Source organism: Oncorhynchus clarkii, chromosome 3 (assembly GCF_045791955.1).
Source record: "Oncorhynchus clarkii lewisi isolate Uvic-CL-2024 chromosome 3, UVic_Ocla_1.0, whole genome shotgun sequence".
Classification (NCBI taxonomy): Eukaryota; Metazoa; Chordata; class Actinopteri; order Salmoniformes; family Salmonidae; genus Oncorhynchus; species Oncorhynchus clarkii.
Genome location: NC_092149.1, coordinates 67,411,563 through 67,436,834, shown reverse-complemented (window position 1 = coordinate 67,436,834; position 25,272 = coordinate 67,411,563). Strand labels below are relative to the sequence as shown.

The window sequence follows — 25,272 nt, the reverse complement described above, 5'->3', positions numbered from 1 at the left end:
CAGGGGTCTTTGTATGATTACAGTCAGCTTTGATATTTTTAACTGACAAGCCAACCTATGATCAAGGCTAGAGGGGAACACTGCTAACTGAACCAAGGCAGTATGTAGAATAGGTAATTCAATGTTCAAACATGCAACTTTCCCTGAACAGAAAACACATAAGAATCATAAGGTATGCTATAGATATTTTACATGATACCAAAAGCATTTGTTCACCTTCATGTTGGTTGGTTTCAATCACCTTCACATAGAAATAAGACATCTCATGCATTTTACATCAATAGCTTTTTATGCTGGCAGCCACTGTTGCATGTATGAAGCCATGAGAGACACACCCCTACCTTTAAAATATGGGAACATCTCCATAATTCCTGTGTTGTTCTTGCCTTCAGGCTACCCATATTCTTATCCCAAGCATGAACAGGTTTATGAAGGACAAATATAGAGTATATTTATATCAGGGCCAGGCAGTCCAGTCTTCAACTGCTAGCTCTGGAAAAAAATAATGGTGTGTGTGTGTTTTGAAGCAGTAAGTGAACAATAACAGACTCTACATCGTTTTCATCTTCTCAACATTTAAAGAAACATCCAGCAACAGAGTGGCTGCGAATCCGACTTTTCTGGGCCCATCTTCCTGACAGCTAAAGGTCCCGATGCTTCTGCGCTCTACTCCTAGAAAACAGGCTACTCTGGCAAATGGTGCTTGTTTAATAAAGTTGCATCAAAGCTGAATAACAGAACCAAATACAATAGCATAGTATAATGATACTGCAAGACAAAAAAAAAAAGAAACTCATGAGATTTTAGGATGATTGTGCGAATGATTGCATTTCTCTCTCGTGGCCAAAACTCAGAGAATAACACTAGGCCAAATATGTGCTTTGATAGAAATAAAGCAGAAGGTATGCTACCGTTTTAACACCATCTGCTCTAAAATTAATTTACTGAACATCATTCAGAAAACGGTGGACTGCTTCTAAACAACACGAAATGCATAACTCCATGAAAGTGAGATCAAATGGTTGGCGTTCAGATGCTGAATGGACGTTTCACTGGTAAAACAAATCATTATGATTCACGATCGACAGGGAGAAAAGTCAAGGGAGGGTCACCACAAAACTGTGTGAGTAAAGTAGAGGTAAAGAAACACTTGCGCAGAATGTGATTCAAATCTTCAGCTCTGTGGAAAAGGATCCAAGGGGGCGGTTACGTACTTAAAGCAATGCAAAATATAGTCTCCAGCAATCAAACTCCCATCACCTTGCGACCCACAAGACCTTATTACAGTACAGTGTATACCAACTCAGTCCACCCACACAGCGATAACCCACTGGGTCACAGCCATTAGCTCCTGATATGCTGTGGGCCCTGGCTTCAAGGATGCTCAAGGCCAATGTATCCTTGAAGCGTGTCAAAACCAATGCCACAGTCCACATGTGCCATATAGAGACAGACAGTGCTGGCAACAGGAGGTAACCCTGCTCTGACACAATCCTGTTTTTAAACTTTTAACATAGTACGTATCCACAGTGGATTAGGAGATGGAATAGAATACAACTTTATCGTCCATTGGTTAGAACAGAAATTAGAATAGAAGCCAAAATGACTTATTATTATGTAACTGAAATACATGTACTGTTTGGCATGTAGAAAATGTAAGAATCTTATGCAAATGTCTCACAGTATAGAACCTAATTTGGCATCACATGAGCCTGGTCTTTAGATTTCTTTGTGCTTTAGGAATTCCTCTGTTGCTTTTGTTATCATTTGTTGCCAAACAGCCATACGAGATGCAGACAACTTTCACATTGTAAGTACCGTACAAGTGCAACAAAACTAAAACAAACATTTCTTTTTTCTTTTTTTTACTCCCCAAGAGAAGCATAAATATTTTACAGAAGATAACGGCGGTCTCGTTATTTACAAGATATAATAAATGTCTTGACAACTCACAATAACTGTTTCTGTGTTCTGAGGGCTAGGGAGTAACAGAGAGAGATAGGAATGGAGAGAGAGATATGGAGAGGACTTAATTACAATCTTTTAACAGTTTAGTTGAGAGGACACTGCACACACCCAAGTGAAAACGGTTTTCCCCATGACATAGTGGCAGACTACACATACACTGTAGCAGGCTCTTATAGGGGAGAGTGAGGGGAAGGAAGAGACAAATACACAAACATGCTGACAACCAGATAGGCAGTAGTTTTGATAACACACACAAAGAATAGAACTCTTACTAGTTCAAAACGAGAGTACTAGAAAGCTTTTATCCAGCTATGCATTCAAAATTGCATGGAAATTAAATGAGTGACATAAGAGGTCCTCCTAACAGCAATGTATAAGCTCAAGTGTTATCCCCTAGCTTCTGATGAGCTACATTCTGCATAGTGGCCAACTTCCCCCATCTCATCTCCCATTCTCAGAAGCACTCAGTAAAAGCCTCTCCTGTAGGGGCAGATGGAAGAGATTTAAAGGGGAGAGGACTATGACTGACAGCAACATAACTCTCTCTAGCCAAGTGATCCAGGAGAATGAAGCCTAAGGGGAATTAGCTGTACCTTTACAGACAGCAGAAATTCTCCCAAAATGTACCGGTAAATAGATAGGTCTATCACCCTCTCAAAGAAACAAGCAAGGTTGGGGGGTTGTGCATTATGACTAGAGCTAGGCATTCTGCGAGCTGAAGGAGAGAGGTGGGGGAAGAGGAAGTAACTAGGAATCATTGTGAAAACAGAGCGAGTAATAATGGAATAATCTGAAGGAACGCCCCCGTGTCTGATCTGAAAAGCATATTAATGTGTTGCATTTGAACAGACAATACACACTAGCCATGGCATACGTAACAAAACAGAGGGAGGAAAGTCGAGATTAGGAGAGCAAAAATTCCCACATTAGTGGTGTGTATGCACATGTGTATTTTGGAGCCTTGCCACAGAGAGAGAATCAGAACTAACAGAGAAGTTGATGGGCCGTGTTGTATTGGAGTATTCGCTCAGTAGTGAGAGGCTCTTCTTGCTGTTCGAAAGGTTGGGGGTGGGGTGTCGAGGTTTAGGGGGCGTGGCTTAGAGTGGCAGCTGGAAGGAGATGTCCACATGAGCCTCCTGAGCCAACGACACAATCTCAGAAAGCTTTACAACCTGAGAGAGAGTGAGAAAGAGGATAGTTTAACACAAACACAGAGCTAAACAGTGGCAGGGAACAATACGAGTACAAAAAAACTAACAAAGCTAAAAAAGGTTTTGATTGCGAGGGGCTGCAATTTCCATTAGGTGGTCATGCCAAGCTGCCACTGTGCTGGCTAACTGATGCTCATCTCTGGAGTAGATCACTCCAAAAACAAAGGAGAGAGATGGTGGGAGTCAGTGAGAGCTAAGCCAGACTAGAGGTTGAGGGAGAGGGAGAGATAAGAGGAAGGGGGCCTCTGCTCTGAGTCAATGCCACTGCTGTTAGCGCCACCAGAAATCAAAGCCATAAAACTCAGGCTGTGTCACTTCAGCCAGGCAGGATGGCAATGAGCTGCATTTAAACTGTCACTATACCCCTGACAGTTCCAATGGACACCCACACTACCCTGTTGGTGCCCCTTGTCTCAAACAAACCCCATTACTCTGGACCCTCAAACGGTGCATGACATTCCTTAGTTTCCACATTCACATAGACCTACTGTACCAAACACACAACGCCCAAGGTGCTTAGAGGGACTGAATTGGGTAGAGAAAAGGGGAGAGGTGTGTGACTCACCATTCTAGCAGCCTCGTCCAGATCGTCACAGGCCAGGAGCTTCAGTGGGCTAGCAGCGATCAAAGCTTTGGCATCGTCCACTCTGGATCCTGAAACACAGCAGAGCAGCAGTCTCTCTTTAGCCTCTATCTTTTCCAAAGCTCTTTGGTTCTCTTTTATATAGCTTTTAATCTGTAATTTCATCATTTCAGTCCTATTATATTCTTCCAGATATCCTAGTGGTTGAAAGCATTGGTCGCTGGTTTGAATCCCTGAGCCGACTAGGTAAAGAAATCTGTCAATGTGCCCTTGAGCAAGGCACTTAACTCTAACTGCTCATGTAAGTCGCTGATAGTGTTTGGTATAAATGTGGTCTAGATTACATTTCATATTAGAGTAGGTGATCATTATTGATAAGGACATTTTGCAGAAGAAAGAGCCTCAATACATGCAAGGCATTGAACATTACATACGGTTCTCCAACTGGTTTTAGTTCATCATAATAAATCATATAAAAGACTAAAAACATCAGGAAATCGGCTACATGTGATTTTCATTTTGGAAATCTGTTCCTAAGTATTCCCTCGCATAATAAAGGAGATGTGTTTGTATAAAAATGTAAGGAAGGTTAAATAATTACATCTGTTAGGGCCTCGAGGTCCATTTACAGTCTACAAATTATGTGTTTACAGTCTACAAATCGTCCATTCAAGAAAAATGAAAAATTCTAGTTGATGATCCCTGGGCTGCATGAATGGAAAAAAATAGCTCAAGAAGACATACAGTAAAATAGAAGTCTATGATTTGTTTGTGAAGGCAATAATTTTAGTCCAATTACATTTAGTTTAACTGAGTTACTGAGTTCTGTATAAATACACACAATCTATTTTAGTACATCTGGAATAAAGCTGGGAGCTACAGGGTCCCACAGCACAGGTTGTGTGTGTGTGTGTGTGTGTGTGGAAGTAGTAGAAGAGCCCAATCCTGACAGGCAGCTTGCTCTTTGACCTTTAAAAAGGCCACGCTCCATTGTTGCCCTGGTGTCACCCCTTCCTTCTCTCCCGGCCCACTGTGTGTGTGTCACTGGGTGACCGTGCCAAAATGTCAGTGCTGTAGCCGATGACTCCATGAGGGAGGTCAGTCTTACCTTGTAACCGTACCACAATGGGGATCTTCAGGTCCAAGTCTGTAACAGCCATGATGATGCCCTGAGCAATGATGTCACACCTCATGATGCCACCGAAGATGTTCACCAGGATGGCCTGCACCTGAGGACCACAAACAGAGATGTTGACCATGAAAACATGACTGAAGATATGGACTGTAGAAACAAGACAAAGCCAAGCAATCACAAAGCATGATCACAAATCCATAAAGGACCATTAACAACCAAAACCTAAAAATCCTATAGCATCAACAGAATCATAGGCATCAACATTACCCACAAATCTACCACCAGTGAGCTTTTAACCATCTATCAAACCTCACACCTCAGGCTATGTACACTAGCATGTGTACGCCCATAGGTGTTCCCTTAAGTCAACCCCCATTTAAAATCTCCCAGATAAATGTCACCCCATAGCTTACACCAGTGTTAAACCTCACCCCCAGAATGGGCCCTCCTACTGATATCCTACAGGTATCTCCAGACATGTCTGTGAAGACACACCTACTAGGGGATGCGTCTACTGAAAAGTTTCCTTATACAGTTGAAGTAGGAAGTTTGCATACACCTTAGCCAAATACATTTAAACTCTGTTTTTCACAATTCCTGACATTTAATCCTAGTAACAATTCCCTGTTTTACGTCAGTTAGGATTATAAGAATGTGAAATGTCAGAATAATAGTAGAGAGAATGATTTATTTTATTTCAGATTTATTTCAGCTTTTATCACATTCCCAGTGGGTCAGAAGTGTACATACCAAATACTAATTGAGTGTAGCATTGCCTTTAAATTGTTTAACTTGGGTCAAACATTTGGGTAGCCTTCCACAACCTTCCCATAATAAGTTGGGTGAATTTTGGCCCATTCCTCCTGACAGAACTGGTGTAACCGAGTCAGGTTTGTAGGCCTCCTTGCTTGCACACGCTTTTTCAGTTCTGCCCACACATTTTCTATAGGATTGAGGTCAGGGCTTTGTGATGGCCACTCCAATACCTTGACTTTGTTGTCCTTAAGCCATTTTGCCACAACTTTGGAAGTATGCTTTGGGTCATTGTCCATTTGGAAGACCCATTTGAGACCAAGCTTTAACTTCCTGACTGATGTCTTGAGATGTTGCTTCAATATATCCACCAAATTTTCCTCCCTCATGATGCTATCTATTTTGTGAAGTGCACCAGTCCCTCCTGCAGCAAAGCACCCCCACAACATGATGCTGCCACCCCCGTGCTTCACGTTTGGGATGGTGTTCTACGGCTTGCAATCCTCCCCCTTTTTCCTCCAAATATAACGATGGCCATTATGGCCAAACAGTTCTATTTTTGTTTCATCAGACCAGAGGACATTTCTCAAAAAAGTACAATCTTTGTCCAGTTGCAAACCGTAGTCTGGCTTTTTTTGTGGCGGTTTTGGAGCAGTGGCTTCTTCCTTGCTGAGCGGCCTTTCAGGTTATGTCAATATAGGACTCGTTTTACTGTGTATATAGATACTTTTGTATAGGTTTCCTCCAGCATCTTCACAAGGTCCTTTGCAGTTGTTCTGGGATTGATTTGCACTTTTCGCACCAAAGAACGTTCATCTCTAGGAGACAGAACACGTCTCCTTCCTGAGTGGTATGACGGCTGCGTGGTCCCATGGTGTTTATATTTGCGTACTATTGTTTGTACAGATGAACGTGGTAACTTCAGGCGTTTGGAAATTGCTCCCAAGGATGAACCAGACTTGTGGAGGTCTACATTTTTTTTCTGAGGTTTTGGCTGATTTCTTTTGATTTTCCCATGATGTCAAGCAAAGAGGCCCTGAGTTTGAAGGTAGGCCTTGAAATACATCCACAGGTACACCTCCAATTGACTCAAATTATGTCAATTAGCCAATCAGAAGCTGCTAAAGCCATGACATAATTTTCTGGAATTTTCCATGCTGTTTAAAAGGCACAGTCGACTGTGCTGGAATTGTGATAGATTATTTCACTTATAATTAAATGTGTCTGTAAACAATTGTTGGAAAAATTACTTGTGTCATGCACAAAGTAGATGTCCTGACCAACTTGACAAAACTATAGTTTGATAACAAGAAATTTGGGGAGTGGTTGAAAAACGACTCCAACCTAAGTGTATGTAAACTTCCGACTTCAACTGTATAACCACAACCTTCATGAAGGTCCAAACATCAGGAATTATTAATTAATCCCTACCACTACCCCCCATCAAAACATCCTTAGTATAAGATGCAGGCTGCTCATGACCCAGATACCCAACCATGCCGTTCCAGTTGGGGTCAGGGGTTAGAGGTCAGGGTGAAGGCCTGTGGAATACGTGACATGTCTGTGCCTGCTTGTGCCACAGTGAATACCTACTGCAGCTTAATGGTTCTTCTATGACCACCAGAGATGAGAAATGCTAGTTACAGTGACAAGTGTCCCCCACTCTCAGTCCTTACCTTCCTGTCGGAGGTGATAAGTTTGAAGGCCTCCATCACCTGGTGGGCTGTAGCTCCGCCTCCCACGTCCAGGAAGTTGGCGGGAGTGCCACCATGCAGCTTGATGATGTCCATGGTGGCCATGGCAAGACCAGCCCCATTTACTGCACACGCACACAGTGTATAGAATGAATACACAAATAACAAAATATGTCTATCACTACTGTTACTACAGTGAACCAAAGCTAGGTGTGTGGTGCAGTGAACCAGTGGTGGGTGTGTTGTGGCACTCACCCAGACAGCCGATGGATCCATCCAGGCCGATGTAGTTGAGGTCAGCCTTGGCTGCCTGTCGGTCCCTGGCATCCTCCTGGGTCCAGTCCTGCATGTCAAACACCTTCTTCTGGCGATACGCCGCATTGGAGTCAAAGTTTATCTTGGCGTCCATGCACATCACTGTCAGAGGAACACAAGAGAAAGAGGCTGAGCCAAAGATGGCTGGCATCATCATTGGACGACAAAACCAATGACCCTGTAACTTCATTACGACACAACCCAGCGGCAGATATCCATTTATACTTTGAGGGAACTTTTTGTTATAACTGGTCCAAGGTGACATCGCTTTACTGTGTAACATTTGTTGGCTGTACTGTACATGTCAAGGATGAATCTGGGTTCAGTGGGTTGAGGTATAGATAAGATAGACAGACCACTACATGCCCATACAGTACATGCTCGTCGAACATCTCATTCCAAAATCATGGGCAATAATATGGAGTTGGTCCCCCTTTCTCTGCTGTAACAGCTTCCCCTCTTCTGGGAAGGCTTTTCAATAGATGTTGGAACATTGCTACAGAGACTTGTTTCAATTCAGCCACAAGACCATTAATAAAGTCGGGCACTGATGATTAGGCCTGGCTCGCAGTCAGCGTTCCAATTCATCCCAAAGGTGTTCAATGGGGTTGAGGTCAGGGCTCTGTGCAGGCCAGTCAAGTTCTTCCACACCGATCTCAACAAACCATTTCTATATGGACGTCACTTAGTGCACGGGTGCATTGTCATGCTGAAACAGGAAAGGGCCTTCCCCAAACTGTTGCCACAAAGTTGGAAGCACAGAATTGTCTAGAATGGCATTGAATGCTGTAGCATAAGAATTCCCTTCACTGGAACTAAGGGGCCTAGCCCAATCCAGCCCCAGACCATTATTCCTCCTCCACCAAACGTTAAGGTTTGCACTATGCATTCAGGCAGGTAGTGTTCTCCTGTCATGCGCCAAACCCAGATTTGTCCGTTGGACTGCCAGTTGGTGAAGCGTGATTCATCACTCCAGAGAATGCATTTCCACTGCTCCAGAGTCCAATGGCAGCGAGCTTTACACCATTCCAGCCGACGCTTGTTATTGCGCATGGTGATCTTAGGCTTGTGTGCGGCTGCTCGGCCATGGAAACCTATTTCATGAAGCTCCCGACGAAAAGTTATTGTGCTGACATTGCTTCCGAAGGCAGTTTGGAACTCGGTACTGAGTGTCCCGTTCTGTGAGTTTGTGTGGCCCACCACTTTGCGGCAGAGCCGTTGTTGCTCTTAGACGTTTCCACTTCACAATAACAGCACTTACAGTTGACCAGGGCAGCTCTAGCAGGGCAGAAATTTTACAAACTGACTTGTTGGAAAGGTGGCATCCTATGATGGTGCCACGTTGAAAGTCACTGAGCTCTTCAGTACGGGCCATTCTACTGCAAATGTTTGTCTATGGCATATCTGTGTGCTTGATTTTATACACCTGTCTGCAAAGGGTGTCGCTGAAATAGCCAAAACCACTAATTTGAAGTGGTGTACAGATACACTATATCACCAAAAGTATGGTTTGCTGACGTGGTAGCGTCAAAGGGCCATCATTGGCAATTCCTGCTGTCAATCAACTCTTCTTTTGGGGTTGGTAAATTCAGTCCATAACCACAAAGTCCTTAGAAGTACATATAAGCATTTGAAAGCTTTTCACATTTCAAAGCTAAAATAGTGCCTCTTACTTGACCCTCATCAGCCACCATACTCTGTCATATATGGCTATGGTGATGACAGTTGGATGTGCAATAACACCCTCTCATTCCTTCAGTACTATTGGGTTTAGCTGCCTAATTGGCCCATCACTTAAAAGTACTGTGATTCACACTATGATTGTTCACTGGGAGTGCATTAGTGAGCATGATTGACAGTGAGTAATAGATCGATGGGAGAAGCCTACAACCAAGATTTTAACACTGACTGGCAACTCTCTCACCCAGCACTTAACACTTGCGTGTCGAACAACATCACTGGGAACGAAAAGCAAGTATGTGTATGTACCCTGGCCAGAGGCGTCCTCCACCATGGGGTTGATCTCTAGCATGGAGGCATCGTACTTCATGAAGACGTTGTACAGCTTGATTATGTTAGCCGCTGCGTCGCCGATCAGAGCAGCAGGGAAGCCCATCTTCGTGGCAATCTGGAGAAAGAGAAAGTGGAGAGAGAAAATGAGAGAGACCGAAAAAATATATACTTTGGCAACACTAAATAATGTATTCCCAGCTTGTAAAACACTTTGAATTCAATTGAAGGTGAGAGGACGTAAGGGAGAGGAGGAACAAACTACAATAAGAGGTATGTGAGTGAATGTGAGAGACAGAACGTGTCAGTTCATGGAAACACTGCAGGCACATGTGACATGTACTAAGTGAGATGGCATGTTGAATGAGCATCACAGACTGTATCAAAGTCAACCCTGACTTTGAAAGACACTGCGTGAAGGGATAACTAACAAGATTCTGAGGCCTTTTGAGGCTTCTGGGGCTCTTCTCTTGAGAGAAACTCGAGACAGACCAAATATAAATATACAGTAAATGTTGCCACAAGCATTTGCTTAAACGTGCTCCAAAATAGCTACAAATCAAGAATTTGACATGCGCTTTGTCTTGTCTGACTAGGTATTTTTACAACCCGATCCCAACTGTACCGAAACCGCCTGTTCCATCTTGATTCCATCCATGATGTCGATTGGCTCCTTCACAATGGCGTCGGGATTCTCCGCCGCCACATCCTCAATGTTCACACCCCCCTGAGAGCTGCCAATCAACACAGGGCCCTGTTCAGAGGGAGGGTACGATAGATTATTAGTACCAATAATTTTACACCGTCATTGAGTGGCAAGTGGCAATCAAACTGAAACGGAGCAAATTAATGGAACATAATTCTCACAGCAATATCACAAATTTAACAAAAGATTGAATTGATCAATCGGTCATCAAGTTCTCAATGTACAAATGACCTCAAACCTGTATCCACGCACACTGACTCGGTACCAGTACCCCCTGTATATAGCCTCGTTATTGTTATGTTAATGTGTTACTTTTTATTATTTTTTACTTTAGTTTATTTGGTAAATATTTTCTTAACTCTTCCTGAACTGCACTGTTGGTTAAGGGCTTGTAAGTAAGCATTTCACAGGAAGGTCTACACTTGTTGTATTCGGAGCATGTGACAAATAAAGTTTGATTTGGAATGACAACTGGTATCTCTAACCTTTTGAGTGAAAATACTAACTGCATACAGCTTTACAGCAGGACAACCAAGTCCCATGGAGCACAAGCATTTCCAACATGTCCATACCCATGTCCTTTACCACTACACCATCTAGTGGTAACATCACCAACAACATTCTTAAATCAAGATTCACACAACTGACCAATCTGTCGGTGTCACCTGTTGTCACCTGAGAGGCGTGGAGGGGCGGAGAATGGCCTCACCTGGAAGGATCTCTCCATGGTGATGGCGAAGTAGTACTCCCTGCGGGGGTACCTGCGCTCACAGATGAACACCTGGTTACAGATACGGCCCTGCTCGCCTGTCTGCTTGGTGTACAGCTTACGACCAATCATCTGAGAGGAGATGTCCCGGGCCTCCTCTGGCCTGTAAGAGAGGGGAAGAAGAATCGACATTGCCATGGTCAGACAGAGTAGAAATGTGGGTGCAGTTTGAAAGGAGATGTCGCTGACACTCACGAGTAAACAATCTTCACTCCTCCCTTCAGCCCTCCTTCAAATGTGCCTTTGCCTCGGCCTCCAGCCAACACCTGGGCCTTCACCACCAGATCCTTGGTGCCTGAGACAGACAGAGACAGACAGAGACAGAGAGAGAAACAGTAACTGTTACAGATATGCCAGACATTCCACTTATACACAAAGATAATGTATATGAAACAAACTACACAAAACATTGTCAAACACAACCATTTTAGCAGAAGCATGCACTCATAAGCCCCTAAATGACTAGACTGTTGCTTTCAAGTTAATCTGTATCCACCACCAAACAAATTGTGTTAGCAATGAGTACTTAGTGAATAGATTAGTCCTACTCATTAGAAAAGTTTGTGGTCATACGCACATCCTTAACTTAGGTGCTGGGCTAATAAAGAATAGTAGTAAAGAACAAGAAGTTCACTGTTTTTTCTCCCAATTCACCGCTTTGTTGACAATTATTTAAATCCGAAATGGATCTTCGTTATCCCAAAATATACACGTATATTCACCACTAAACACACTGGGTGTGGAAACATTTAACATCAATAGTCAATCATAATTAAATCACAGAGTTACATATGGTCAAAGTATTATATACACATTTGAAGTCGGAAGTTTACATACACCTTAACCAAATACTTTTTAACTCAGTTTCACAATTCCTGGCATTTAATCCTAGTAAAAATTCAGTTAGGATCACCACTTTATTTTAAGAATGTAAAATGTCAGAATAATAGTATTTCTTTCATCACATTCCCAGTGGGTCAGAAGTTTACATGCATTCAATTAGTATTTGGTAGCATTGCCTTTAAACCGTTTAACTTCAGTCAAATATTTCAGGTAGCCTTACACAAGCTTCCCACAATAAGTTGTGTGAATTGTGGCCCATTCCTTCTGACAGAGCTGGTGTAACTGAGTCAGGTTTGTAGGCCTCCTTGCTCGCACACGCCTTTTCAGTTCTGGCCACAACATTTCTATAGGATTGGAGGTCAGGGTTTTGTGATGGTCACTCCAATACCTGGACTTTGTTGTCCTTAAGCCATTTTGCCACAACTTTGGAAGTATGCTTGCGGTCATTGTCCATTTGGAAGACCCATTTGCGACCAAGCTTTAACTTCCTGACTGATGTCTTGAGATGTTGCTTTTGTTGTTGTTTTTGCTATTTTGTGTTGTGCACCAGTCCCTCCTGCAGCAAAGCACCCCCATAACATGATGCTGCCACCCCCGTGCTTCACGGTTGGGATGGTGTTCTTCGGCTTCAAAGCCTCCTCCTTTATCCTCCAAACATAACGATGGTCATCATGGCCAAACAGTTCTATTTTTTTGTTTCATCAGAGGACATTTCTCCAAAAAGTACGATCTTTGTCCCCATGTGCAGTTGCAAACCGTAGTCTGGCTTTTTTGTGGCGGTTTTGGAGCAGTGGCTTCTTCCTTGCTGAGCGGCCTTTCAGGTTATGTCGATATAGGACTCATTTTACTGTGGATATAGATACTTTTGTACCTGTTTCCTCCAGCATCTTCACAAGGTCCTTTGCTGTTGTTCTGGGACTGATTTGCACTTTTCGCACCAAAGTACGTTCACACCTAGGAGACAGAACGCATCTCCTTCCTGAGCGGTATGACGGCTGCGTGGTCCCATGGTGTTTATACTTGCGTACTATTGTTTGTACAGATGAACATGGTACCTTCAGGGGTTTGGAAATTGCTCTCAAGGATGAACCAGCTGTTTAAAGGCACAATCAACTTGGTGTATGGAAACTTCTGACCCACTGGAATTGTGATACATTGAATTATAAGTGAAATAATCTGTCTGTAAATAATTGTTGGAAAAATTACTTGTGTCATGCACAAAGTAGATGTCCTAACCAACTATAGTTTGTTAAAAAGAAATGTGTGGAGTGGTTGAAAAACGAGTTTGAATGACTCCACCCTAACTGTAAATCATGGTGCGAACTACGGGGTGAAAAGGGGGGAGGCTCAGCTCCCCTAAAATAATGCTAATCTAACCATTCTCCTATTTGTTTAAAATGCAGTGGTAAATATGTTTTACAGTGGTAAATATGTTTTACAGTGGTAAATATGAAAATCTCCCAATGAAACGAACACCCCCAGCTCTCTGTCATGGTCGCTGTCCATCCAGTAATGGGGGTGGCAGGTAGCCTAGTGGTTAGAGCGTTGGAACCGAAAGGTTTGCAGATCGAATCCCCGAGCTGACAAGGTAAAAATCTGTCTTTCTGCCCCTGCACAAGGCAGTGAACCCACCCTAGGCCGCCAATGAAAATAAGAATGTGTTCTTAACTGACTTGCCTTGTTAAAAAAAAAAAGGTCAAATAAATTTAAAAAAATAGAATTTCGGCCTCAGCTCCTTCATGCATAGATTTTCCTTTGAAGGCATATTTTCAAATTTGATAAAAATAGCCTTTATTCCAATGCATTCGATTTATCTGTTGATTTATCATTATTTGCTTTTGTCAGTCAATTGTTTAGAGCGCTCATTGCTTTGTTTCTCAGGTCTACGCATTCTCCGTGACATCCGTGGCCAGAAGTAGTAGCATTTATTTTAGCGTCATTATTTTCTATCAATACTTGTTTTCTTTCCTGGATCAGCTGATGATGATTGATGATGTCAAAAGACAACTAGTCTATAACTAGACACCATTGCACATCCAATTCATCCAACAAGTTTACATTAATGAAAGTAGGCCTACAGTGAACTCTTTGGGTTAGAAGCATTCGATTTCGCAATGACATAGGTCTACATTATTTGGGATTTATGTGCCCATGAGAACGGTTTTCACAGCGAACCATCATTACATTTTACGTAGGCAGTTTCATTTACAGTGCATTTTCAGAGATCTTCAAGATCCATAATTCGTACAGGGTAAGTATAATGTTGTAATTTAATTGTAATTTTCATTAAAATGCTTAATAATGACAAACACTGATAAATGTCCTTAATGTAAGGAAAGAAAGGTAGTGTTTTATGTCACACAATCTGTGAACAAGCATTAACTCATGAATTATGGTCAACTTTAGGGTGTAAAATGTGCTTTGATTCAACTCATGTATTAAATTGAATGTAGGATACCTATTCTGTGTGTGTTCATGTGTTTAAAATTGCCTTGGCTGAGAGGCTACCCGAAGTGGTGTAGGCCTAGTGTAAGGTAAACAGCATTTACCCACCTTAAAAAAAAATGCACTTGAAAGTAATGGGAGCATGGCCTTTTTCACTGTGACCAGCAATCAGAGTTCACCCACATATTTATTTTAACACATAAATGTCTACCGGTAGGCCTATTTGAAGTTCATGGTAATACACATTGTATACTAGTTTAGTAAGTTGACCTTGTTTATTGGAACATTGCTGTGGGGACTTGCTTCCATTCAGCCACAACAGCATTAGTGAGGTCAGATACTGATGTTGGGCGATTGGGCCTGGCTCACATTCGCGTTCCAATTCATCCCAAAGGTGTTCGATGGGGTTGAGGTCAGGGCTCTGTGCAGGCCAGTCAAGTTCGTCCACACCGATCGACAAACCCTTTCCATGTGGACCTCAACCCCAGATTCCTCCTCCACCAAACTTTACAGTTGACACTATGCATTCGGGCAGGTAGCGTTCTCCTGTCATGCACCAAACCCAGATTTGTCCGTCAGACTGCCAGGTGGTGAAGCGTGATTAATCACTCCAGAGAACGTGTTTCCACTGCTCCAGAGTCCAATGAACCAGTGGAAAGCGAATAGCGCGTAAAAATCGTCTGTCCTCGGTTGCAACACTCACTACCGAGTTCCAAACTGCCTCTGGAAGCAACGTCAGCACAAGATCTGTTCGTCGGGAGCTTCATGAAGTGGGTTTCCATGGCCGAGCAGCCGCACACAAGCCTAAGATCACCACGCGCAATGCCAAGTGTCGGCTGGAGTGGTGTAAAGCTCACTTCCATTGGACTCCTGAGCAGTGGAAACGTGTTCTCTGGTGCTTCACCATCTGGCAGTCTGTAATGGGAATTTGAATGTTGGTGCTTTTCTTGTAACTCATTTCTGAGTCCTATTTATGTGCTGTTCTATAAACCAATCTCTGTGTTCATGCAAGTGGCTGACTGTACAAATCCCCACTTATCAATAGCTGCAATTTGGCAGTACGCCGAGACGTTTCGAGAACTAACGAAAGTTATCAGTTTCAAGGTCTCAGTTTAAAGAGGAGAAGCCTTGTGGGGTGTTGGTCTGTCACATGTTATAAAACAGTATTGGTTGGTCACATGAATAAAACAAAACGGTAATGATTAATGAATTATTCTAAATCATGCAAAAATAACTTGTCTGTGTATAGCTCTATATAAGACAACTGCTGAGTCTGCCCAGGGAGAGCTCCTGTTTGACATGTGTACTATGGTGCACTGAGTTGGTTGGAACCTCTCCAGCGCGCTGACAAACAATTATTCATTTAAGATTGACTTTGAGTGTCTCTGTGTAAGAATTTTTTCACAACAAGTGCAACAGACGAATCTGGGTTTGGCGGATGCCAGGAGAACGCTTACTGCCCCAATGCATAGTACTAACTGTAAAGTTGGGTGGAGGAACAACAATGTCTGGGGCTGTTTTTCATGGTTTGGGCTAGGCCCCTTAGTTCCAGTCACGGGAAATCTTAATGCTACAGCATTCAATGACATTCTATACGATTCTGTGTTTCCAACTTTGTGGCAACAGTTTGGGGAAGGCCCTTTCCTATTTCAGCATGACAATGCACCCGTGCACAAACGAGATCGGTGTGGAAGAACTTGACTGGCCTGCACAGAACCCTGACCTCAACCCCATTGAACACTTTTGGCATGAATTGGAATGCAGACTGTGAGCCAGGCCTAATCGCCCAACATCACCTCACTAATGCTATTGTGGCTGAATGGAAGCAAGTCCCCGCAGCAATGTTCCAATATCTAGTGGAATGCCTTCCCAGAATAACAAAGGCTATTATAGCAGCAAAGCGAGGACCAACTCCATATTAATGCCCATGATTTTGGAATGAGATGTTCAATGAGCAGTTGTCCACATACACTACATGACTAAAAGTAACTCTGATTATGATTAAGCAGTGGTGTAAAATACTTTAAAGTGCTACTTAAGTAGTTTTTGGGGGCATCTGTACTTTACTATTAATATTTTTGACAACTTTTACTTCACTACACTCCTAAAGAAAATACTGTGCTTTTCCCTGACACCCAAAAGTACTTTTTGAATGCTTAGCAGGACAGAAAATTGTCTAATTCAAGAGAACATCCCTGGTTCTCAAGAGAACATCCCTGGTCATCCCTACTGGCTCTGATCTGGCGGACTCACGAAAAACAAATGCAAATAATTGTAAATTATGTCTGAGTGTTGGGAGTGTACCCCTGGCTATCCGTAAATTTAAAACATTTAGTTGTGCCTACTGGTCTGCTTAATATTTGTAATTAGAAATTATTCATACTTGACATTTTTGTCATTACATTTACTTTTGATACTTAAGTATATTTAAAACCAAATACTTTGACTTTTACTCAAGTATTATTTTACAGGGTGACTTTCACTTTTGCTTGAGTCATTTTCTATTATTATCTTTACTTTAAATGAAGTATGACAATTAGGTACTTTTTCCCACCACTGTGATTAACTATGCGCAAAAGTGAATTGAAGTTTAAAAAATCCACACCCACCATGTGTAATGTGCGTAATGGTCATGTCAAGTGAAATGTGTATATTTTGGGATGTGAGCACTCAGTGAACCATCCCTAGATATCGTTAGCAGTCATAGCTCGTAAGCTAAAAAAATATACAGAAAAAAATTATAAGTTGGGGACAGCCCTAAACTGCACGATACCAGTACAGCAATATTTTTTTCCATGGAAAAAATGAAAAAACGAAGCAGACCAAACTCTTTAGTCCTTTAAAAACCTGCAGTATGTAAAATATTGTGTGCTACAGCTTTTGAAAATAAATGTGACCGTGGATGACACAACATTAGGGCTGTTTACCTAAAGAAGTCAAATCCACTTTGTGTTTAGTTTCCATGGCACGACACTAACGAGTATTGCGATCCTGGTATCGTCCCGGCCCTACTGTCTTTTGAACTCTTGCTCTCAGTATTGCACTACAATGATACTGGGGCATCCCTAGATTACAGTATACATCCCACTCTCAGACCATACCTGACTCAGCCAAACATCAAAGAAGATTGGTTAGTTAATACATACAGACTCTCTACTACCTGGTCTGACATAATATAGGCCTACTGTCAATTCAAAGTGTTTATCCCCAATTTACTCTAGTGCAATTTATTTGCCCACATCCTATTAGGCTATGGATTACCAATCTCCTTGGCAACAGAGTAGGCCTCATCGGGTGAGCTGGCCACCTTGCCCTCGGGCACACAGACGCCAGCCTCTTTGAGCAGACCGATGCTCATGTACTCGTGCAGGGAGAGGTTCCTCTGCTGCTGCTGCAGGTGGGGGGACTGCTGCTGAGGCCCAAGCAGGCCAGAGGAACCACCCAGCACCTTGAGAGAGGGAGTAGAGTGAGAATGGGATAGAGGAGAGAGAAAGTGATGTAGGGAGAGGAGGGTACATTAACACTTGTGAAATTACAGTACCTACTCATGTCAGGGGGAGTACATCGTCTGTGCACTGTGCACTGAATGAAAATTGCTACATCCATACAAAAGGGCACACACAGATGCACACAACACAAATGTGGAGTAACGTTTGTGTCAATAGTGGAAGTTTGCGGATATGAAAGAGAAATACATCAAACATGTCATTTGGACGTTAATTGAATCGACACCAAAAACGTTTTTCGAATGTATAAAAGGCCCACTAACTCTTATAAATTGGTCAGTTAGCTCGATGTCGCATAGCCTCTATTCATCCCGTTCTGACGTCGGCGCTTTGGTGTTGGAGGTCACTGTGTTTAGAACTATGTGAGCGGAAAATCTTGTTAGCAAACGCAAATCCCTGAACCCCCAAAATGGCTTGTCTTTTAATACATTTAGTTGTTTATGAATACATTCATTTTGCCATCGCTAGCAAGTGAAAGTAACTAGCTAGACAGTGATATAGACATGAATGTCTAGGTAGCTAGCATAGCCAGTTTTCTAGCAGCCTCAATGGCGATGAGCTAATGTCAATATGACCCTGTCTCTTTTGGGGGAATTTTGGACGTCGAAGATGGGGCAGCAAAAGAATAATCACAGCTACAGGCAGTCGGATTTCGTGCCATTTTTCCCCAATGCACACTTACCTTGGATGCAGTGGTAAGTGTCGATCTGGCCCCAGAATTTCTCAGGCTAGCCGAAAATCGGCCACAAATCAGGGACGCCGCCATGTTTCCTTCCCTGAAGCGAACAATAAATTGGGCGCATGCGTAGTAAACCAAGTGCCCCTTACACAGACTTGGTGCACATTCCATGGTCTTTACAATTTGAAGACAAGGCTATAAATAAATACATATGGTCAAGTCAACTCCACATTGCGCATACTTATAACTTATTATACAATGTTCTGTCAAATTATATCAAGAATATCAGTACCACACAAAGTATTTACTCAAAAGTTGTATTTATTTACAAGCCTGAAAAAAACTACAATATATACAGCCTTATTTACACATGGAGCAACAAGTCAGTCAATTAATATGCAGTTTTTCAATATAAAGAATATAAGGTGTGCTTGATGAATCTTGCCTGAAATAAGCAGTTTTTACTTTTGGAAAAAAAAGAAAGAAAGAAAAAAAACTCAGGTAAGTGCAACTACAATTTCAAAATCCACTCCTGGTGACATGTTTTCAGCAATAGCAGAGATGATAAGGAGCACTTGGGTTCGAATCAACAACATTTATTTTTATTTTTTTATGAAATACTGTTATATTCCTTCCTACACAAAAGGTACATGTACTTTTCAACACTATTCCCCATTGCCAGTCTAAAAAAAAGAAAAGGGGAACCTGATAGCAAACGAAAGGAGTATGTCTGTTATCAGTCACGTAGTACCAGACATTTCCCTGGGTGTATTCCTTAGTCGGATTCCATTGCACAACATTTTGTCTGTTACAAAACATTTTGCAACGAAAACCTTTACTCTAGGAACCAAACGAAACGGGACCTACCCAAATTTGTCAATAGAAACATTTGTTTTCATTGCAAACCGTTTTCCATTACCGAATCTGACTAATGAATACACCCTGAACTGAAACAGTGGACTTTAGAGGGAGCTGGTGATATTACATTGGGGATCACAGATAGTGTTGTACAAATGTCTCATCAACAAGCCGGTAATAGAGAGGGTCAGAGAAAAACAAGACCATGAGATGAGAATCTCTCAATATTCTCTGGATTCTATGTAGTTGTTTGCTATATTGGATAGCTAACCCTGTATCAACTGATGCTTATCGTAAATGTTATGGGTGTGATGGATAGCTGGGTCTACGAGGTACTGGGTGTGTCCAATTCTCAAATCAGAGTCAGATATACACACACAGATGGGCAGACAGAGACAGACACACACACTTAGTCCGAGTCACTGCTGCTGCTAGATGAGTCTGTAGACATGGCCTCCACGTCGTCCTCGTTCTCCTTGTTGTGGCCGGGGGGCTCCAGCCCAAAGTCGTTGCCATGGTGAGGGGGGAGCATGCCCACTGAGACATCTGATGATTGCCAGGGGTACTGGGGGGTGAGCACATCTGATGAAGGGAGGTAAGAAAGAGTAATTAAACAGTGATAGGGTTAGTATTACAGTATATTTCACAGAAACATATCAAAACACACAGATCCCAGGAGAAGACAAAAACAGTTGATTCCATTTGTCGAAAGGAGGAACCACACAAACCGAAAGCATACCTGGCAATCTCCCAGCTGCCAGTGCATCTCCAGGGAGGTGTCCATTCACGCCATTGGTTGGCAGGTTGCTCATGTGACCCAACAATCCACTGCGCATCTCCAGGTCAGTGGGGTAAGGTCTACGCGGATCACCTGTTATAAGGAATATGCCATGAAATTGATTGAAGAGTAATTACAGTAGTATTGTCAATGCAAGTGACGGCTATGACAGAGACTGAGGTTCAAATATTCCCCATCAGTACTGAGAGGAATTTCCAGTCTGGTGAGAAGGAACATGCAAGGGAAGGAGGATCTGGCGGGGGGTGGGGGTTCAAAAATAGAGGGCATCGAAGACAGCATAACAGAAGCTCAAATGGGCAGAAACAGGACATACCTGGTACCCAGTTGAGAGGGGCACAGACTGCATTGCTGGCACTGATCCTGTGGGCATATTTGATGATCTCTTCTGAGGAGATGCTCCCTGAAAGACAACAGTACTTTTAGTTCCATGTATTATCTTTGGTAGTATTTATCATAAAGTTCTCCGGCTATTCAGATGAATGCTGTGAAAAATCAGGCTCACCTTTTTTGGCCTTATCAATAGATTTCAGTTTCTCCTTTGCTTGGTATACAGCAGTCGCCTAGAAGAGAGGTTTGGGTAAAAAGGTTAGGTTGAATCAAAGTCAGAAACAAAGTGCTGTTTTGTTCCAATTGCATGTTAATAAAATGTGACCCATTTTATAGTCTCTTTAGGATTTCTCATTTGTCCTCAGCTCTGCTGTACTTACAAGTATATGTTCAGCCTCCTTCAGCTGTTTTTGGAGCTGCTGGATGTCGCTGTCTCTCTTCTCCACCTCCTTCTCAAGGACCTGCATCTCCTGGTGCACCTTGCCTTGCTCATGGGCCACCCTCATCAGCTCCTGGAACTCTTTGTCTCTCTGTACCAGCAGCTCCAGGATCTGCCCACAGCAAAACACATCCATTTAGACTTCTGACATCTATTGCATGCACATTGCAATGTATAGACTACTATTAAGTCAGAGTTGTATGGAGAAAAGGCAGACTCAAAAACCTATTTCACAATACATGTAAAATAAGAACTACATTTTATTAGTGGTATAGTGTACATTTAATTATGTGACTATTAGCGATATTGCTACATAAAAATGTTTTAAAAAGGTATAGACGGGTTAGTTGACATCACAAAGATGATGTGCACGCTTCAATGTGGCAGAAGTCTGTGTGCTGTTGTGATTCTGGATGGCCAGATGGCTACTTCTTGTCATTGTTGCTAGCTATGTGGGGAATCATAAGTGGCTTGTTTCAGCTAGTTTCATCTTGTTCTTGATATCATGTCTTGTTTTGACTGATATCACATCTATGTTAATATGGCTAAAATTCACTAGCTAACCCACAACTGTAACAATGTATTTCAGAGACAACAAGTGCTTATTGTGCAAATGTATTTGTTTTCAATAAACATTGGAGACGAAATATAGTTTACATGTTGTCAACTATCTTAGCCAACCTTGTCTTTTTTTTCTAAACAACCAACCTGTCTACATAGCGAACGCATTGTACAGTTTTATGTTGAATCAGATGCCTGTTACTAGCCCTTGATCCTGACTCTCAGTTCCATTACATTACACATAAGAGTCATGACGGCATCTTCTGTACGGGGGAGTTTAAGACCCCCAACGCTCGGTCTGAACATTAACACGCATCGCTTGCGATACAGTTTTGAAAGAATAAGGACCCTGTTTTTCATATCAGCGAGGAATACATTTTTTCACTCCAAAAAATGTAGGGGGTTCGCACTGGCTGAAAGTTGACTGCATTTGATTTGGAGCTGGGCTGCCTCCTGGCATGAGCCAGGTGCTCCGTTCAAAGCCCAGGGCAATGTCGGCTTAAAACAAAAGTGACGTAATTAAGCACGTGTAGTACAAAGTAAGATTGTGTTTTCACATGCAAAAGTGATTGTTTTTGATTAAAAAAAATGCTTTAATCTGCATTCCCAATGAAAACTAATTAGAAAATAAACATTTATTTTATGGAACATATATGACAGCGGTGCAGATTACTGTTCAATTTTACATGGCTGAAAGTACGTGGACACATTCCATCAAACATCCCATTACAAAATCATGGGCATTAACATGGAGTTGGTCACCCTCTTTGCTGCTATAACAGCCTCCACTCTTCTGGGAACGCTTTCCATTAAATGTTGGAACATTGCTGCAGGGATTTGCTTCCATTCAGCCAAAAGAGCATTAGTGAGGTCTGACTCTGGGGGACAATTAGGCCTGGCTCGCAGTCGGCGTTCCAATTCATCCCAAAGGCATTCAATGGGGTTGAGGTCAGGGCTCTGTGTAGGCCAGTCAAGTTCTTCCACACTGAACTCAACAGACCATTTCTGTATGGACCTCGCATTGTGCACGGGGGCAATGTCATGCTTAAACAGGAATGGGCCTTCCCCAAACTGTTGCCACAAAGTTGGAAGCACATAATCGTCTAGAATGTCATTGTATGCTGTGGCGTTAAGATTTCCCTTCACTGGAACTAAGGGGCCTAGCCTGAACCATGAAAAACAGCCCCAGACCATTATTCCTCCTCCAAATTTTACAGTTGGCACTATGCGTTGGGGCAGGTAGCGTTCTCCTGGTAGCCGCCAAACCCAGATTCATCCGTCGAACTGCCAGATGGTGAAGCGTGATTCATCACTCCAGAGAAAGCGTTTACACTGCTCAAGAGTCCAATAGCGGCGAGCTTTACACCAATCCAGCAGATGCTTGGCATTGAGCATCTTAGGCCTGTGTGTGGCTGCTCAGCCATGGAAACTCATTTCATGAAGCTCCCGACAAACAGTTATTGTGGTGACGTAGCGTCCAGAGGCAGTTTGGAACTCGCTAGTGAGTGTTGCAACCGAGGACAGATGAGTTTACACGCTAAAGCACTCAGCGGTTCCGTTCTGTGAGCTTGTGTGGCTTACCACATCGCGGCTGAGCAGTTGTTGCTCATAGACGTTTCCACTTCACAATAAGAGCACCAGGGCAGAAGATTGACTTGTTGGAAAGGTGGCATCCTATGACGGTGCCACATTGAAAGTCACTGAGCTCTTCAGTAAGGCCATTCTACTTCCAGTGTTTGTCTATGGAGATTGCATGGTTGTGTGCTCGATTGTATACACCTGTCAGCAACGGGTGTGGCTGAAATAGCTGAATCCACTAATTTGAAGGGGTGTCCACATATTTTTTGGCATGTAGTATATTTGAGAGACAACAAGTACCCATTGTGCAAATGTATTTATGTTTTCAATAAACATTGGAAACTAAATATAGTTTACATGTTGTCAATCTAAGCCAAATTAGTCTGTTATGCCCCGTAGTCGCACACGCGTCAGTTTTGTTGCTAAACAACCAACCTGTCTATATATTTAACACATTATGCAGTTTTATGCTAAATCAGATGCCTGTTACTAGCCCTTGAAGTGACCGTGCATTGCCCAGTGTACCCTGGGCGAGATTAATCAAACCCTCTCAGTGTTAGTGCTTTTTTACGAAAAACAGACGACAGAGTGGACAATCTGTGCTAATCGTCTACGAACATGTGTAAACTGGAAGACGGACGCAACAAACGTGTTGTTACTGAAAAATACTGTTGGCTGCAACTGTGATAAAACCGGTTAAAACAGTGTACATTAAGTGTGTATTTTGCATTTGTGAAATAGTTCTTACGTGATATGAAAGTAACGTGATTTATGTTTCTAGAACCGTACCACAATTGATTCACGTTTAGATTATTTGGCTGTTTTGTTTTCCAAAGCCAATTTGCCTTTAAACAGAATATCTAAGGTCCTACGGAGTAACGTTAAGCTCCTTTAGTCTGGGTTAGCCTGTTACCTGAGTGTCCTCACCTCCTTGAGGGAGTTTTTGGCTCCTTGACAGTGCAAGCATCTCTATCAATTCCCTGAAATATGAGTAATATTGGGTTTAGTTTCCATGCATGAAAATGGAGAGAAAACAGAACTTCTCAGTTTGAAAGACAATACTTGACAGAGAAAATGACCAGATAATAAATTAATGCTAATCAGTTACTTGAACATTGCGTTTGCAAAGATGAGTTAATATAGTCCTCCTGACCATCCATTCAGACCTGGTCTCAGAGCATTTCATATTATTCTGTACGTATCTCAGATATATGGTTCATAAGACAGATGGTTACTTAAGGTAAAAATGAAAGGTGGGGGATTGTCGGGCGTAATACGCAAATGTCTAGCAACCGAAATGAGAGTTTGAATCTCATCATGGGCAACTTTAGCCCCTTTTCAACTTCATACTACTTTGCAACTACTTAGCATGTTTACTAACCCTTCTCCTAACCCAGCTAGCATTAGCCACCTAGCTAGAATTTGTAACATATGTTTTGCAAATTCCGAACATATTGTACATTTCTCAAATTCGTTAAATATTGTACATTTTGCTAATTTGTAATGTACATTTAGCAAATTTATAACATAATACAAATTGTAGTTTGTAACATATCATAAATGGGTGATGGACATTCACATATTAATACATAACATAAGAAACGTCACATATACAATATGGAGTGTTTCGGATTTACTTACAGAATAATACAACATACTCTGAGACCAGGTTGTCCATTCAATAAGTACAAACCATTTATAAATGCCTACGTTTCTGGGACCGGTTTCCCACAAGCATCTTAAGGATAAATTAATCTTAGAATCCTAAACTGAATTTAGACTTAAAATGTTACTATGGTTCTAAAATGAACTTAGTCTTAAAATTATTTTGGGAAACCGGACCCTGGTTCTGAGTGTACAACCACAGCTAGAACAATGAGACAGATATTTCACTGGATGGATAAATTTGAAGCATCCGCTTGGCGTTTCCCCTCACCTATGGTAGTGAGATGAAGCCCAAGGGCGGGCAGTGGGAGAAGATAGAACGAGATGGATTGTGGGCGAAATCGATAAATCATTTGATCTCAATACAGTTTTCTGCTCCCAAAACTAGAATCTGTTATAAACAGAGTGGACTAAGGTTTGTAGACTTT

General features: G+C 42.2%; 2 protein-coding genes across 2 annotated transcripts in view; both read right to left on the bottom strand.

Annotated features, from left to right (window-relative positions):
- Positions 1 to 1,848: 1,848 nt before the first annotated feature.
- On the bottom strand, positions 1,849 to 18,764 carry LOC139402031 (succinate--CoA ligase [ADP-forming] subunit beta, mitochondrial-like). The gene is made up of 11 exons (XM_071146085.1): positions 18,621 to 18,764; positions 17,694 to 17,880; positions 11,340 to 11,439; positions 11,085 to 11,247; positions 10,295 to 10,423; positions 9,649 to 9,787; positions 7,600 to 7,761; positions 7,327 to 7,469; positions 4,871 to 4,991; positions 3,745 to 3,833; positions 1,849 to 3,140 (listed from the first exon to the last, which is right to left on the bottom strand). The coding sequence occupies exons 1-11, from the start codon at positions 18,702 to 18,704 to the stop codon at positions 3,066 to 3,068; spliced, it is 1,392 nt and encodes a 463-aa protein (XP_071002186.1). The 5' UTR covers positions 18,705 to 18,764; the 3' UTR covers positions 1,849 to 3,065.
- Positions 18,765 to 18,920: 156 nt separating this feature from the next.
- Positions 18,921 to 25,272, bottom strand: part of LOC139402022 (mediator complex subunit 4) — a 6,863-nt gene continuing 511 nt past the window's right edge. Inside the window, exons 2-7 of the mRNA XM_071146073.1 lie at positions 24,093 to 24,159; positions 20,982 to 21,152; positions 20,777 to 20,834; positions 20,588 to 20,674; positions 20,215 to 20,346; positions 18,921 to 20,057 (exon numbers count right to left, since the gene is read on the bottom strand). Of these exons, the coding sequence (XP_071002174.1) occupies positions 19,885 to 20,057; positions 20,215 to 20,346; positions 20,588 to 20,674; positions 20,777 to 20,834; positions 20,982 to 21,152; positions 24,093 to 24,159 (688 nt within the window). The 3' untranslated portion in view covers positions 18,921 to 19,884. The remainder of the gene's footprint in view (positions 20,058 to 20,214; positions 20,347 to 20,587; positions 20,675 to 20,776; positions 20,835 to 20,981; positions 21,153 to 24,092; positions 24,160 to 25,272) is intronic.